This window comes from Vicugna pacos, chromosome 2 (assembly GCF_048564905.1).
Source record: "Vicugna pacos chromosome 2, VicPac4, whole genome shotgun sequence".
In the NCBI taxonomy this organism is placed as follows: domain Eukaryota; kingdom Metazoa; phylum Chordata; class Mammalia; order Artiodactyla; family Camelidae; genus Vicugna; species Vicugna pacos.
This window is the reverse complement of record NC_132988.1, coordinates 11,339,421-11,351,934: the sequence shown is the minus strand read 5'-3', so window position 1 is coordinate 11,351,934 and position 12,514 is coordinate 11,339,421. Positions and strand designations below refer to the sequence as shown.

General features: G+C 38.3%; 1 protein-coding gene across 1 annotated transcript in view; it reads right to left on the bottom strand.

Moving 5' to 3' along the window:
* DCHS2 (dachsous cadherin-related 2) overlaps nucleotides 1-12,514 on the bottom strand; it is a 222,326-nt gene that overhangs the window by 22,773 nt on the left and 187,039 nt on the right. The window contains exon 14 of the mRNA XM_031670062.2: nucleotides 9,770-9,883. Coding sequence (XP_031525922.2) covers nucleotides 9,770-9,883 — 114 coding nt within the window. The remainder of the gene's footprint in view (nucleotides 1-9,769; nucleotides 9,884-12,514) is intronic.

Here is a 12,514-nt window from a genome sequence, read left to right as displayed (position 1 = left end):
TGATTTTATTTTAAAAATTCCCACAGATCACCTTTGATTCATATGCTCACATGCTCACCTGTCCCTCAGTGCCTCCCAGTGGCTGGAAAAAGGTGAGAAAAGGCAGATATTTACACGGGTCAAACAGGCAGGGAAGGAAAAACCATGAAATACCTGAAATCTACATGCTCTCTTAAATCATTCCTCTGTCTCCAGACTTAGTCCATCAACATGTCTGCAAAGGCCACCTTTCAAACATCTCATGAATCCATCTCCCTCTTCACCCCTGTCTCCCTCCTCCGAGTATTTGGTAAATGCTTTGCTCACAGCATGAATTATCATTCAGCTTTTCCCACTTTGTCCCTCGCATGAGTCCACTCGACCGGTCTACCCCAATCCAGTTCCCATTCCAAATTAAATAATGGAAAAAGACACCGTGACTGCCCTACACAAAACCTTTCAATGGCTTTCACAGCTCTTACGGTAAAGCGCAGCATTTTCAGCCTCCCCGGGACCCACTTGCTCTGGCCTCCCCACCTGAGAAGCCTTGTCCTTGTCTTTCCCAACGTTGCTTTCTCTGCTCCGGTTGGGACACTCATACCCATTCTGTCTGCAAACACTCTTTCCAGAGTTCTCCTGCATGCACTGCCGTCCACCTGGAATTGCCCCCACCTCTGTGCTTCTTCGGGGATCGTTCCAGACCCCTCAGCCTCAAAACCATCACCATGTCTGCCTCCAACAGACTTTCCCAAAGGGCCTGCATGGCCTTTGTTCACCTATTTCTGCCGAGTAACCCCTCTTGGTTTAGAAGATTCACAAGGTGAGGAGAATGGTTGCATCTCTCACACCATCATCTCCCCAGTGCCCAGCTCAGGGTCTGGCACATGGACGCCCCCAGTAATATCTGTTATACCTTCAGATAACAAGTAGAACCAGGTGAGGGAAACTGACCCCGGGGTTATGCCCTGCACGTTTTTCCCCCAGATTAAGAAAATTCCTCCCCTTAAGGTAGGAAGGAAGGGGGTAGAACACAGCCATTAAAGGAATGACACAGCAATTAGCACCAAGTTGGTGGAGAAGTCAACTCCCAGCAGACTTGGAGCCCCAAGATGGCAGAAGACTCGACCTCCAGTGGACTGTAAGCTTCATTATGCACATTGTAATGTACTAGCATGGTGAATGACACTCCCACATGCACCAGGACAGTGCTGAGGCTGACCATGAAAGGTCGAAGAGAGGGTGGTAGCCCAGTTCCTGGGAATCCCAGCCCCTTCCCCAGAGTAGTTGGAATAATCCTCTCACTTGTTAGCATATGAAAACTAGCAACACCATGACTCATGGCTTTTCTCTCTCTCTCTCTCTCTCTCTCTTTCTCTCTCTCTCGCCTTCTGAGACAGCCTACACTCTGTCTATGAAATTTGTATCTCTCTGAATAAATCTACCTTTACTCAACTGTGGCTCACACTGGAATTCTTTCCTGCACAAAGCCAAGGACCCCCATTTGGTAGCGCACGTACCAGGGACTCAACCAAGACCTGAGACACAGCCATCCTCTCGTGCCCCCATTTTCCTGTATCGCCTTGATGTAATTTCCTTCTCTAGTTTCTACTGTTTTATTTCCTCCCTTTTACAATTACATGTCTTACTGAATTTGTTATTATTATTCTACTGTCATGATTTATTTAGTTCTCACTGTCAGAAATTCCATCGAATAGAGTTTGCTGAGTGGGCACTGACTGGGAGTTTGAAAAACCTGAAGCCAAGCATAAATCCTAGCCCTGGCTACTTAATTTAGGTAAACTACCTGGCTCCACCACTACTAAGTTGGTCACCCGCAGTTAAGTTATTCAGGTTCCATGAGCTGAGTCTCATCTTCTGTCAAACAGGGACATTAATAATGGCTTCACAGGGCTGCCATGAGATGTGATGGGTGCACGCTGAGAAAGTTTCTTTGCAGCAGCATGATGTAGAGTCTGGTGGTCTCCCCATGTCTCTCAACTCCTTCGTCATCAAATATAGATTTAATACTTGCATAAACTCTGAATTTTGAAGGAGAACATTTAATAGCTATGGGCTATTAGACATTTGATCTTCTGCTGAAAGGCCCTGTACTGTTTCTGGAAATTTGGCCTGAAAGCCAGTGATTGCTCTATCTGAACCAGTTTCCCTAGAAACCATCGTAGGCCAAGGAAACTTCAGACTATCACGTACTTACCTCGATGCTAATAGCAATCATATCCTATTCTAAAATTCTGACTTTGGCATTGAGTGTTTTTTGGGGGGTGGTTATTGCTTCTATTCTGTTATTAAGAAAAAAATATTTATATTCTATAGGGCGAATTCATTATACTACCAAATCTAAAACGTCATACATTCACTTTCATCTGTGGTCATCAGATTTACTTATCAATTCAGAAAACCAAGTTACTTTTACAGACCACAGTCTGATATTACCAAAATTCCTGACAGAAAATTTGGAGTAGATTTAAGTATTGGGCAGCTGAAAGAATCAGTATGATGCATTTTGCTGAGCTGGTAATGAAAGAAGATGGTTTTCAGAAATCTCCGGAACAAGGGCTGAGCCTACCCCTCTCCCCTACAAAATGGCAGAGAAGCCCCAGGCCGAGGTGGGTCCAAAGCGCTCACCTGGAGCTGTGTCTCCACCAAATAGGGCCTTCAGCTTGCTATCGTGATCTGCTGCTGGTAGTAAAGGGGAAATAAAATCTAAACGCAGCACTGAATTGCCAGTGTCACTTAGTAGAAAGTGTGCCAATTATAGTGCAGATCAAAGAGGAGTTTTTTAATAAAAGGCTTGTGTTTAGGCTTTGATAATTGGAATTTTGCACTTGGACAGGGCCTGCAGTTCTAATGCTTTCCTTGTTGGCTTTTATTTTTGGCATAATAACTGGCATATGCTGTGGGAGCTGTGCAAGTAGAAAAGACAATAGCCAGCCTGTGAGATGATTCGAGGCTGGCCCACCTACCAGGTCCACATTTTGCCTTGCATGATGTATGTATGTTTTTCTCGGAGACATCGAAGATTTACTGTCACCAGTGAGATGAAAGTACCACTGGGCTCTGTCTAATGGTCTGGGCAGAAGTCCATGATTTCCTTAGAGTAAGCGCCTCAAAGATACCAACGTTTTGCTCCTTCTCATATGCTAGTGCGCCAGATAGATAATAACTTGGGAATAAAACTGTAGTAATATTCCCCTTCTGATATATGTACATGTATAGCTTTTGTCCAAGTTATAAAATACACATCAAAATGAGATTAAGATTCTTCAAATGCTAAATGCTTGATAGCATAATCAGGTTCCTTCAGTCAGTTACAAACTGTGCACATGCATATATATATACACACCCAAAGCAGAATGTGATAAATATTTATGTTATCCAAAAGCTTTTAAACTCTCTCCTCTAAAGCTACATCCTTGAAACATTGAAAGTTTGATCATTTTGTTTTACGTCAATCTACCAAATAATGGAATGAATGCTACCATCTGTTATTTACATAAATGATGTTTGGCAAACTCCAAAATTCCTGCTGGTTTAAACAGTGAGTAGTAGACGTTTTTAAGTTATAGTGGCATGAGATTTGGATGCAAACATAAACCCTTCATTTGTGACTAGGGAACAGAGGGCAAACTTGAGCACAACTGGACAGAAAACACAGTTCTCATCAGAGAGCCGTTTAATCATAATTTATTAAATCAATAACTAATGTTTTTTACATTTTTACCCTAAGTGAAAGTGATAACATTAGAGATCAACTTTACTGATTTATCATAATACCAGTTTTCTATTTTAACTGGCAAATGTTTAAAAATATATACCTCAATAAAACCTGTATTAGACACTTTCAGACACAAGTTTAATGAGGCAAAGGAGGCATGAAAGATCAATTTAATACTGTAATTAAAGGTTTTTAGAAATGTTTCTTGAGAGAAGTATGATAAACTGTATACTGGAATAATCCTTATGATAAAAGCAACTAAAATGCTTGCTAAATTGTGTGTCTGTGTGATGAAATGCATTATTGTGTTGGTGCAGTAGTAAGGACTCCTCAGAGGACAGAAAAAAATAAATGTAAACAACGATCCAGGGAGGAAGCAAGCACTGATACCTTGTTTTTGTTCTAAGGGTTTCTAACATAACCTTCTTCCTTGACATTCACCACTGACAGCTGCACGGGGGGGGGGGGGGGGAACAAGGGAAGAAGCCTGAACCCACAAAAGGGAAAGGGTCCAGTAGGAAAACCAGAATAAAGCTGCACATCTAAAGGCTTCGTATGCTCCAAATGAGTGGCCAGTATTAAATAAAAACAAAAACAAATGAAAAATGGATGCACAAAACTTTGCTTTTCTTCCCCTTGATGCTGGTTGAAAAGGAGAAACAAGTCTCTGCTGAGAATTCATTAGCTGAACCTGAATCTGTGGTAGCCGTACTAACAAATCCTCTCTTAAGGGCACAAATTCAACCCAGGCTTCAAAGATTCCTCAAAGAAAAAGTTTCAAGGACAAGAGTGGCTCATAGTTAACAAGCACAAAAATCACAGAGAAGCAAGTCACCATGAATGACAGCCAGCAAATCCATAGACAGCAGACTAAATCTTCAAAGACGTTAAGATGTAGAGATTATTGGACACAGAATGCTCAATTTATATATATATATATATATATATATATATATATATATATATATATATATATACACATGTATAAAAAAAGAAGGTTGGAAACATGAGCAAGGAACAAGAACTTACTTTTTAAAAAGACCAAGAAGAGTTGAAAATGAACCCAAAAGAACTTCTGGAAATGAAAAATATAGTTCCTTACACTGAAGAGAAGAGGCACATGGAGATAAAAAATATCCAAAAGAGGTGTGGGAGAGAGTGATATGGCCCCAATATTTGTCTAACTAAAGCTCCAAAAACAGATACAAATAAGTGGTATTTAGATCAACAGCTGACTTCTTCATGCAAAAATTGGAAACCCGAAGACAGTAGGGTAATACCTTAAATATGATAAGAGAAAATAACTGCGAATTAGGAATTCTAAGTCCAACAAAAATATCTCTCAATTAAAGAGATGAATTAAATAAAATTTAATTAAAGATGTTTTTAGACAACCAAAATCTGAGAGAGCTTACTACAACAGACTCACACCAAACGATGTACTTCAGGTAGAAATAAGACGATACCAGAGCAAAATCTGAAATGTAAGAAAGAACAATTAGCAAAGAGAGTAACAAAGAGGTCGATAAATCTATTTAAAAATATTAGTAATGCTTAACTTGAAAGAACTCAAATTGTGGTTAAGAAAAGTTTTTAAATTAAAAAAGGGATAGTAGGAGATAAAGAATTCTAAGTCTCATGTGTTATTTAGAAGCAGGACATTGATTAATGCTAGGCTTTAACTGTGTATGTTAAAATAGCTAGGCTAACCTCTAAAAAAGAGAAAAAGCTACATAACTTCCAACAAACATAGGGGAAAATGGTAATTTTCAATGACTGTGTATGTTGAATGTACAGAAAAATATCAGAATCAGGCTTTCTAGATACAAAATCAAAATATAAAAGCCAATTTCAAGTATATATCCTAATAACGTCAGAAAAAGTATTTTTAAAATTTACCTTAGCAAGAAAAAGTATAAAATACTTAGGCTAAATCTAGTAAGAAAAATGCAAGCCTGCTACAGAAAGAAAATAAAAAGTTTATTAAAAATATTAAAGAATATGCATGACTGAAGCATTAAGCTGTACACCAGAAATGGACACAACATTGTAAACCTACTGTACTTCTATTAAAAAATCAATCAATAATTTTTTTAAGAAATTAAAGAAAAAAATTGGGGTGATTTTCTGTATTATGCCTGGATTAGAAGACAATACTGTAAAGATGCACATTTCCCCCAAACTGATGCTCAGAATTAATATAATTCCAGTAAAAAATCTCAACAACGTAAAGGTCCATCAATGGATGAACGGATAAAGAAAATGTGGTTTATACCTACAGTGGTAGATTATTCAGCCTTAACAAATAGCATCCTGCCATATATGACAACGTGAATGAACCTTGAGGATATTATGATTAGTGAAATAAGCCAGCCACAGAAAGATAAATATTACTTGATTCCAGTTTGATGAAGTATCTGAAATAGTCAAACTCAGAAGCAGAGAGTAGAATGGTGGTTGCCACGGGCACAGGGAGGGTGAAACGGGAGCTGGTCTTTAGTGGAAAACGAAGATTCGGTTAGACAAGATGAGTAAATCCTAGAGATCCACTCTACAGCGTCGTGTCTGTAGTTAACAATGCAGTTTTGTGCACTTAAAAATATGCTAAGAGAGTAGATCGCATGTTAAATTTTCTTACTATATATTTTTTTTAAAAAGTCAATCAAGAAAAGTTCTAGTCGATGATTATTATCTACACTGCACAGCTACACAGTGCTTTGTGAGATTTCAAAAGGAGGACATTTTGGCCTGATGATTAAGTTACCTCAATTCTAGATTGGAGCTATATGATTTTTTTGTTTTACATTCTCTTTGTTAATTTGGGTGAGGTTTCACCTGGAAATAAATGTGCATGCCATGGTTATGTGGGTTACATGCATGAAGGTGTGAAGAGCTGCATACCACCTCCAAGTTCATGAATAAACCTCCTATCCATGGAAAAACAATCCCAACAGGAGTGTGTGTGTGTGTGTGCGAGAGAGAGAGAGAGACAGAGAGAGAGAGAGAGAGAGAGAGACAGAGAGGGACTTAACAGGTGGATATAATGCCTTCCATTAGAGCAAATGGCCAGTAACAACCAATATACTCATGAAAAAGAACATGAAAATGGGTTAAATATTGGAGGGGGTGCTGCTTCCCTGGTATGAAGACTTATAAAGCCAACATAATTAAGCCAATGTGGTGTTGGTGTGTGAACAGACAAAAAGATGAATGGAAGAGAGTTGAGAGCCCAGGAGAGTCATGGAAACATGACACATGACATGGTAGTACTGTAGGTCACAAGGGAAGGTTATTGGAAAAGCTGGCAATCCTTGTTGAAAAAAAGAAAAAAGAAAGAAAAAGGAAAGGAGAGGTAAAAAGAAAAGTTATCTCTAACTCATGTAAAATCCAAAAATCAATTCTAGATGCACTAAAGATGTAAATGTGGAACACAGGAAAACTATACAACTTTTTGAAGACAATGGGAGAATATCTTCATGATCTCAGGGCAAGGAAGAATTTCTTCAACAACTTACAAAAAAGGCAAATCATAAAAGTAAAAGGTCGATTACTTTCAACCCTAAAATCAGAACATGCCATTAAAAGAGTAAAAGACAAGTCATAAATTATATAAAAAAAGATTCGTAACAAAGAAAAGGATAAATACTAATAAAATATGTTAAAAGTTCTTGCATTTCAGAAACAAAAACACAAACAACCTAGCAGAAAAACAGGCAAAAGACATCAATATGCATTTCGCATAGAAGAAAACAGAAACAACAGTTGACAAAGTACTAAAAAAAAAATGCTCAAATACATTTACTAATAAGGGAAGTGCAAGTTGCAAGCACAATGGGATACCATTTCATGCCCACCAGACTGGCCACAGAATGTAGGACATGAATAACAGTGCTGGTGGGATGTAAAATTGGACAGACCTCTTCATAACACAATTTGGCACTATCTGCAAAGCTGAACGTAGGCATCCTCTGATGTATATGCCCAGCCTACACTCTAGGGCCCAGAGAACGGCTGCCATGTGCACCAGAAGACAAGATTGCTCATTACACCCCCAGAAAGGGAAACCTCCCTGTCCATCCACAGTAGGATCGACAAACAATGCGATACAGACTTACAACAGAATACTATCAAGAAATAAAAATGAAAGAACCCCAACTACACACATTAACAGGGATGATTCTAACTTTGAACAAAAAAAATTAATTTTTATAGTACAGAGAGTATGAATCCATTCGTATACATTCAAAAATAAGCAAAATCAAACAGTTTTATTGTGTAGGAATGCATTTACTGTAAGTCACCAGGGAACGATTATCCCTGAAATCTGGGCATTATTCAGCCTGGAGCGGTGGAGAGAAGAGATGCAATCAGAAAAGGGCACAAAGGGAGCACGGATGATGGTGGTCGTGTGCTATTTCATAACCTTGGCACAAGGTACCTGTTCTTCGCCATTCCTCTTCAATGTGGTCATAATGGCTTCTACATGATACATCAAGTAAAAATGTTGCAGAAAAGAATCAAGTCATAGAAGAGTTCATTCAGCATGATTCTATCCTGATGTTTAAATCAAAGTAAAACTAAGTAACACACTGTTTAGGGGTTCAAACATGGTGGGAAAATTCTAATGAAGGAAAAAGAGCAGTGATCAATACCAAATTCAGATGACATTTACCGATTAACTCTGCGGGGTGAAATGAAAGACATGTGAGAGGGAGGGGACACTGGGACTTCCTGAGCTTCTAGTAATGTCTCATCTTAAGGCGGGTAGCAAAGACACGAGTTTTTTTTTATTTTACTATTGTCCATTAAACAGTTTTAAATGTCATAACAGATTCATATCATCTTGTGGAGATTTCACAATAAAATTCTGAAATACATTTCAACTTAAATAAATAACTACTTGCTTGAAAATTAGAGTTTTCTATGGATGGCCTCCTTGAACTAATCCCAGGGACATTTTATCTGCATTTTAATGAGAGACTAGAAAAAAATAAGGCCAAGCCTGGGCCATGTTAGGAGTGAGGTGGCAGAAGGATTTGGGTGACCTGGGAAAATGTGCAAACTCTGATTTTCAACTTCTTCCTGAACACTCTAATCTCAGCTCCTTTCCCAGAACCCTCAGACACCTGGACTTAAGAAAGTTGAGAAACTTAAGGCTTGCTGATATTTGCAAGTGGCCCTCTTGCCCAGAAAGTTTCTACACCACCCTTTTACCAAATGATGGGTTGAACAGATGAAGACTTCTAGCAGGAGACCTCAGAGAGCTTTCTGAGTGAAGGCTGCGTGGACCAAAAAGTTCCAACACTACCCTGGACAAGAAGGCATTTGCCTAAAAATTACCCCCTCTCAATTCTTCCATATGCACATAGTACAGATTAAATAAGGCAGTTGCATGGTAATACAGAAATTATTTAAAACATTCTTCTTGAGGTTTGACAATGAAGCAGTAGAGATACGTATCTACTACATAGCTTTTAGTAAAAAAAAAAAAGTATGTTTCAAATAATCCATTGGTATTCATTTAAAGCACAATAATGGTCTTATTAAAGCTAAATTCAACACATGCTGTATTTGGAAGTAATTTCTTTACCACCACATAGAAACCTTCCCAGTTGTCCTTTTTTTGTTGCATTGTTGACATTCAGTGGCGAATGAGAAGAATCTCTGATGAAAATTTCCTAAGGCTAGACACGTGTGCTTATTTTCAGTTCAAATTTGTTCCCACTGGTGTCCCCACTACAATCTCTGAGTCTCCCAAATGGGTAGGTAAGTTATAAGTAGACACCAATTTCTCTCCAAATTCAGGCAGGGTAGGATAGAGATGGTTTAATTTGGAAGTGTGAAGAATAAAAATTTTAGGGAGTCCATGTGAAAAATAGTTCTTGATTCCTTATCGGCTACCCCAAAAAACTCTTTCTTGTTTGCCTTTTAAATTATTTACCTCTAACAATTTTTACCATTTAAAATTTTTGAGTTTTCATCGCAGAATTACGTCTTACTAGTAGCATTAAGTGGAGCAGAAAATACAGCTATTACAGGGTAGAGAAGGATTACCTGAGTTGGAGCACAGGGCAAAAATTCCATCTTCATTCCCACTAAAAACTGAATATTTAATGGTGTCCCGAATTGAGTCAGGAACAAAAGCTTTTATAGTCACAATAGAAGTACCTGTAAAAATTAGGTAAAAAAAAAAAAAAGAACTTTAGGAAAAGAAAACTCAGGGAAAAACAAGAGCAAACACTGGGTGGTTATTATTTGCCTACTGTATTTTCACTTGCCCGTTCAGTCAGTGATTACTTACTGAGAGTCTTCAATAAGCCAGATGCTACGCTAGATGCTGGAGACATAGCGACAAACAAGATAGGAAAGATCTCTGTCTCCTTGTTGGTTATAAACTGGTGGGAGAAGAGGAACGATAAACCATTAAAGACACACACAACAGAGTAGAATTCAGATGTGCTAAATTGCCTGCAAAGAATTAAACAAAGTTATTTGATAGAAAATATTTCTTCTGGGGAGGAAGAGGAGGCCCCTTTGAAGAGGCCGCAGAGGAACGACATTCCAGTTGAACTTTGAAGCCTGAGGAGCCATAGAAAGAGCTGGAAGAAAAGGCTTCAACAGCGACACAGAGGCCCTGGGCTCAGAAAGGGCTGCGTTTGACGGGGCACAGTGAGCAGGGGGAGGTGTGGAAGGTGAGCATAGCGTCTAGTGGGCAGGGATCAGATTTGACTCTAAGTGCAATGGGAAGACATGACAGCATTTTAAGAAAATGAGTAAAATAATTTGATTTACCTTTCAAAGGCATGTATCTGATTGCTGCCTGGACAACAAAGAGTGGCAAGAATGGAAAAGAGAGGCTGATTAAGATAATACTGCCATAGTCCATGCAAGAGACAGTAACCTCAGATTGGGGGAAACGGGGGAGGGGATGAAAAGACAGGGACAAATTGAAGACATATTTTAACACATTTCCCTGAGTTTTGCATGGGATGTGAGAAAAGAAGTAAAGAGAGTATAAACATAAGAAATCTTCCTTCAGTCAGTTTCCAGTAGAGCTGTAGGTAAAAGCAACCCAACTAGAGAGTAACCAAGGTCTTAACTGCATGATACAGATTCATTCGAGAATTTTTAAGATAGGAAAGGAGCAGTCAAGAGATAACTAAGATCTTGTGGGAGCTCACAGCAAAAAAGAATGTGACAATGAATATATGTATGTTTATGTATAACTGAAAAATTTTGCTCCACACTGGAACTGACACAACATTGTAAACTGACTATAACTCATTAAAAAAAATGTAAAAAAAAAAAGAAATAACTTTAAGGAAAAAACAGACACTGATTTAGGGTAGGAATTGGAAGAAAGAAGGAAGTCATTTCAGGCTATAGGGATCAGACTGATGACCATGGTAAGAGAAGAAAGGACTGAGAGAAGTAATAAGACGATTGATGTGATTAGAACCAGGATTCCACTGGAAAGGTTTTCAAGAATCCACCTGGGCCACAGGTTAGCACTTTGTCATCTTTGTTTATAATATCTTATTCCCTTTGCTGCTCACTTCTTCGCTTCCTGTCTTGGGTGCCCATTTGTCTCCCTCCTATCACTGCCTGTCCTGTTTTCTTAAGTACTTTTATTTCATCAAACTTATTAAGGTAAAATTTACCTACCATAATATACACATATTTTAAGTACACAGTTCTGTGAGTTTTGACAACTATTTACCCCTGTGTAGCCACCACCAAGATCAAGATGCAGAATATTTCTGTTACTTCAAAAAGTTCTCTTCGACCCTTTTGCAGGCAGTTTTCTCTCACTTCTGGACCCAGGCAATAACTGATCTACTTTATATAACTTTAGATGAGTTTTGCCTCTAAAATTTTAGACATATGCAAATCATCAGTATCTGGTCTCTTTTGCTCAGCATAAAAAATTCTAATTCTGTGTATCAAGAATGTATTCTATTTGTCTTTTTTTTAATAAATAAGTTCATTTGTCTTTTCTTCAAGAAAAAATAAATGGGACCTAATTAAACTTACAAGTTTCTGCAAAGCAAATAAAACCATAAGTAAAACAAAATGACAACCTACAGAATGGGAGACAATTTTTGCAAATGAAACCCACAAAGGCTTGATCGCCAGAATATATAAGCAGCTCATACGACTTAATAAGAAAAAACAAATAATCCAATTCAAAAATGGACAGAAGACCTAAACAAGCAATTCTCCAAGGAAGAAATACAAATGATCAATAGGCACATGAAAAAATGCTCAGTATCACTAATTATCAGAGAAATGCAAATCAAAACTACAGTGAGACACAACACTGTAAAATGATTATGAATCAATAAAAAAATGTAAAAAAAAAAAAAAAAAACTACAGTTAGGTATCACCTCACACCAGTCAGAAGAGCCATTATTCAAAAGTCCACAAATGGCAAATGCTGGAGAGGCTGTGGAGAAAAGGGAACCCTCCTACATTGCTGGTGGGAATGCAGTTTGGTGCAGCCACTGTGGAAAACAGTATGGAGATTCCTCAAAAGACTAGGAATAGACTTACCATATGACCCAGGAATCCCGCTCCTGGGCATTATATCCAGAAGGAGCCCTACTTCAAAAAGACACCTGCACCCCAATGTTCATAGCAGCACTATTTACAATAGCCAAGACATGGAGACAGCCTAAATGTCCATCAACAGATGACTGGATAAAGGAAATGTGGTATATTTATACAATGGAATACTATTCAGCCATAAAAATCGACAACATAACGCCATTTGCAGCAACCTGGATGTTACTGGAGAA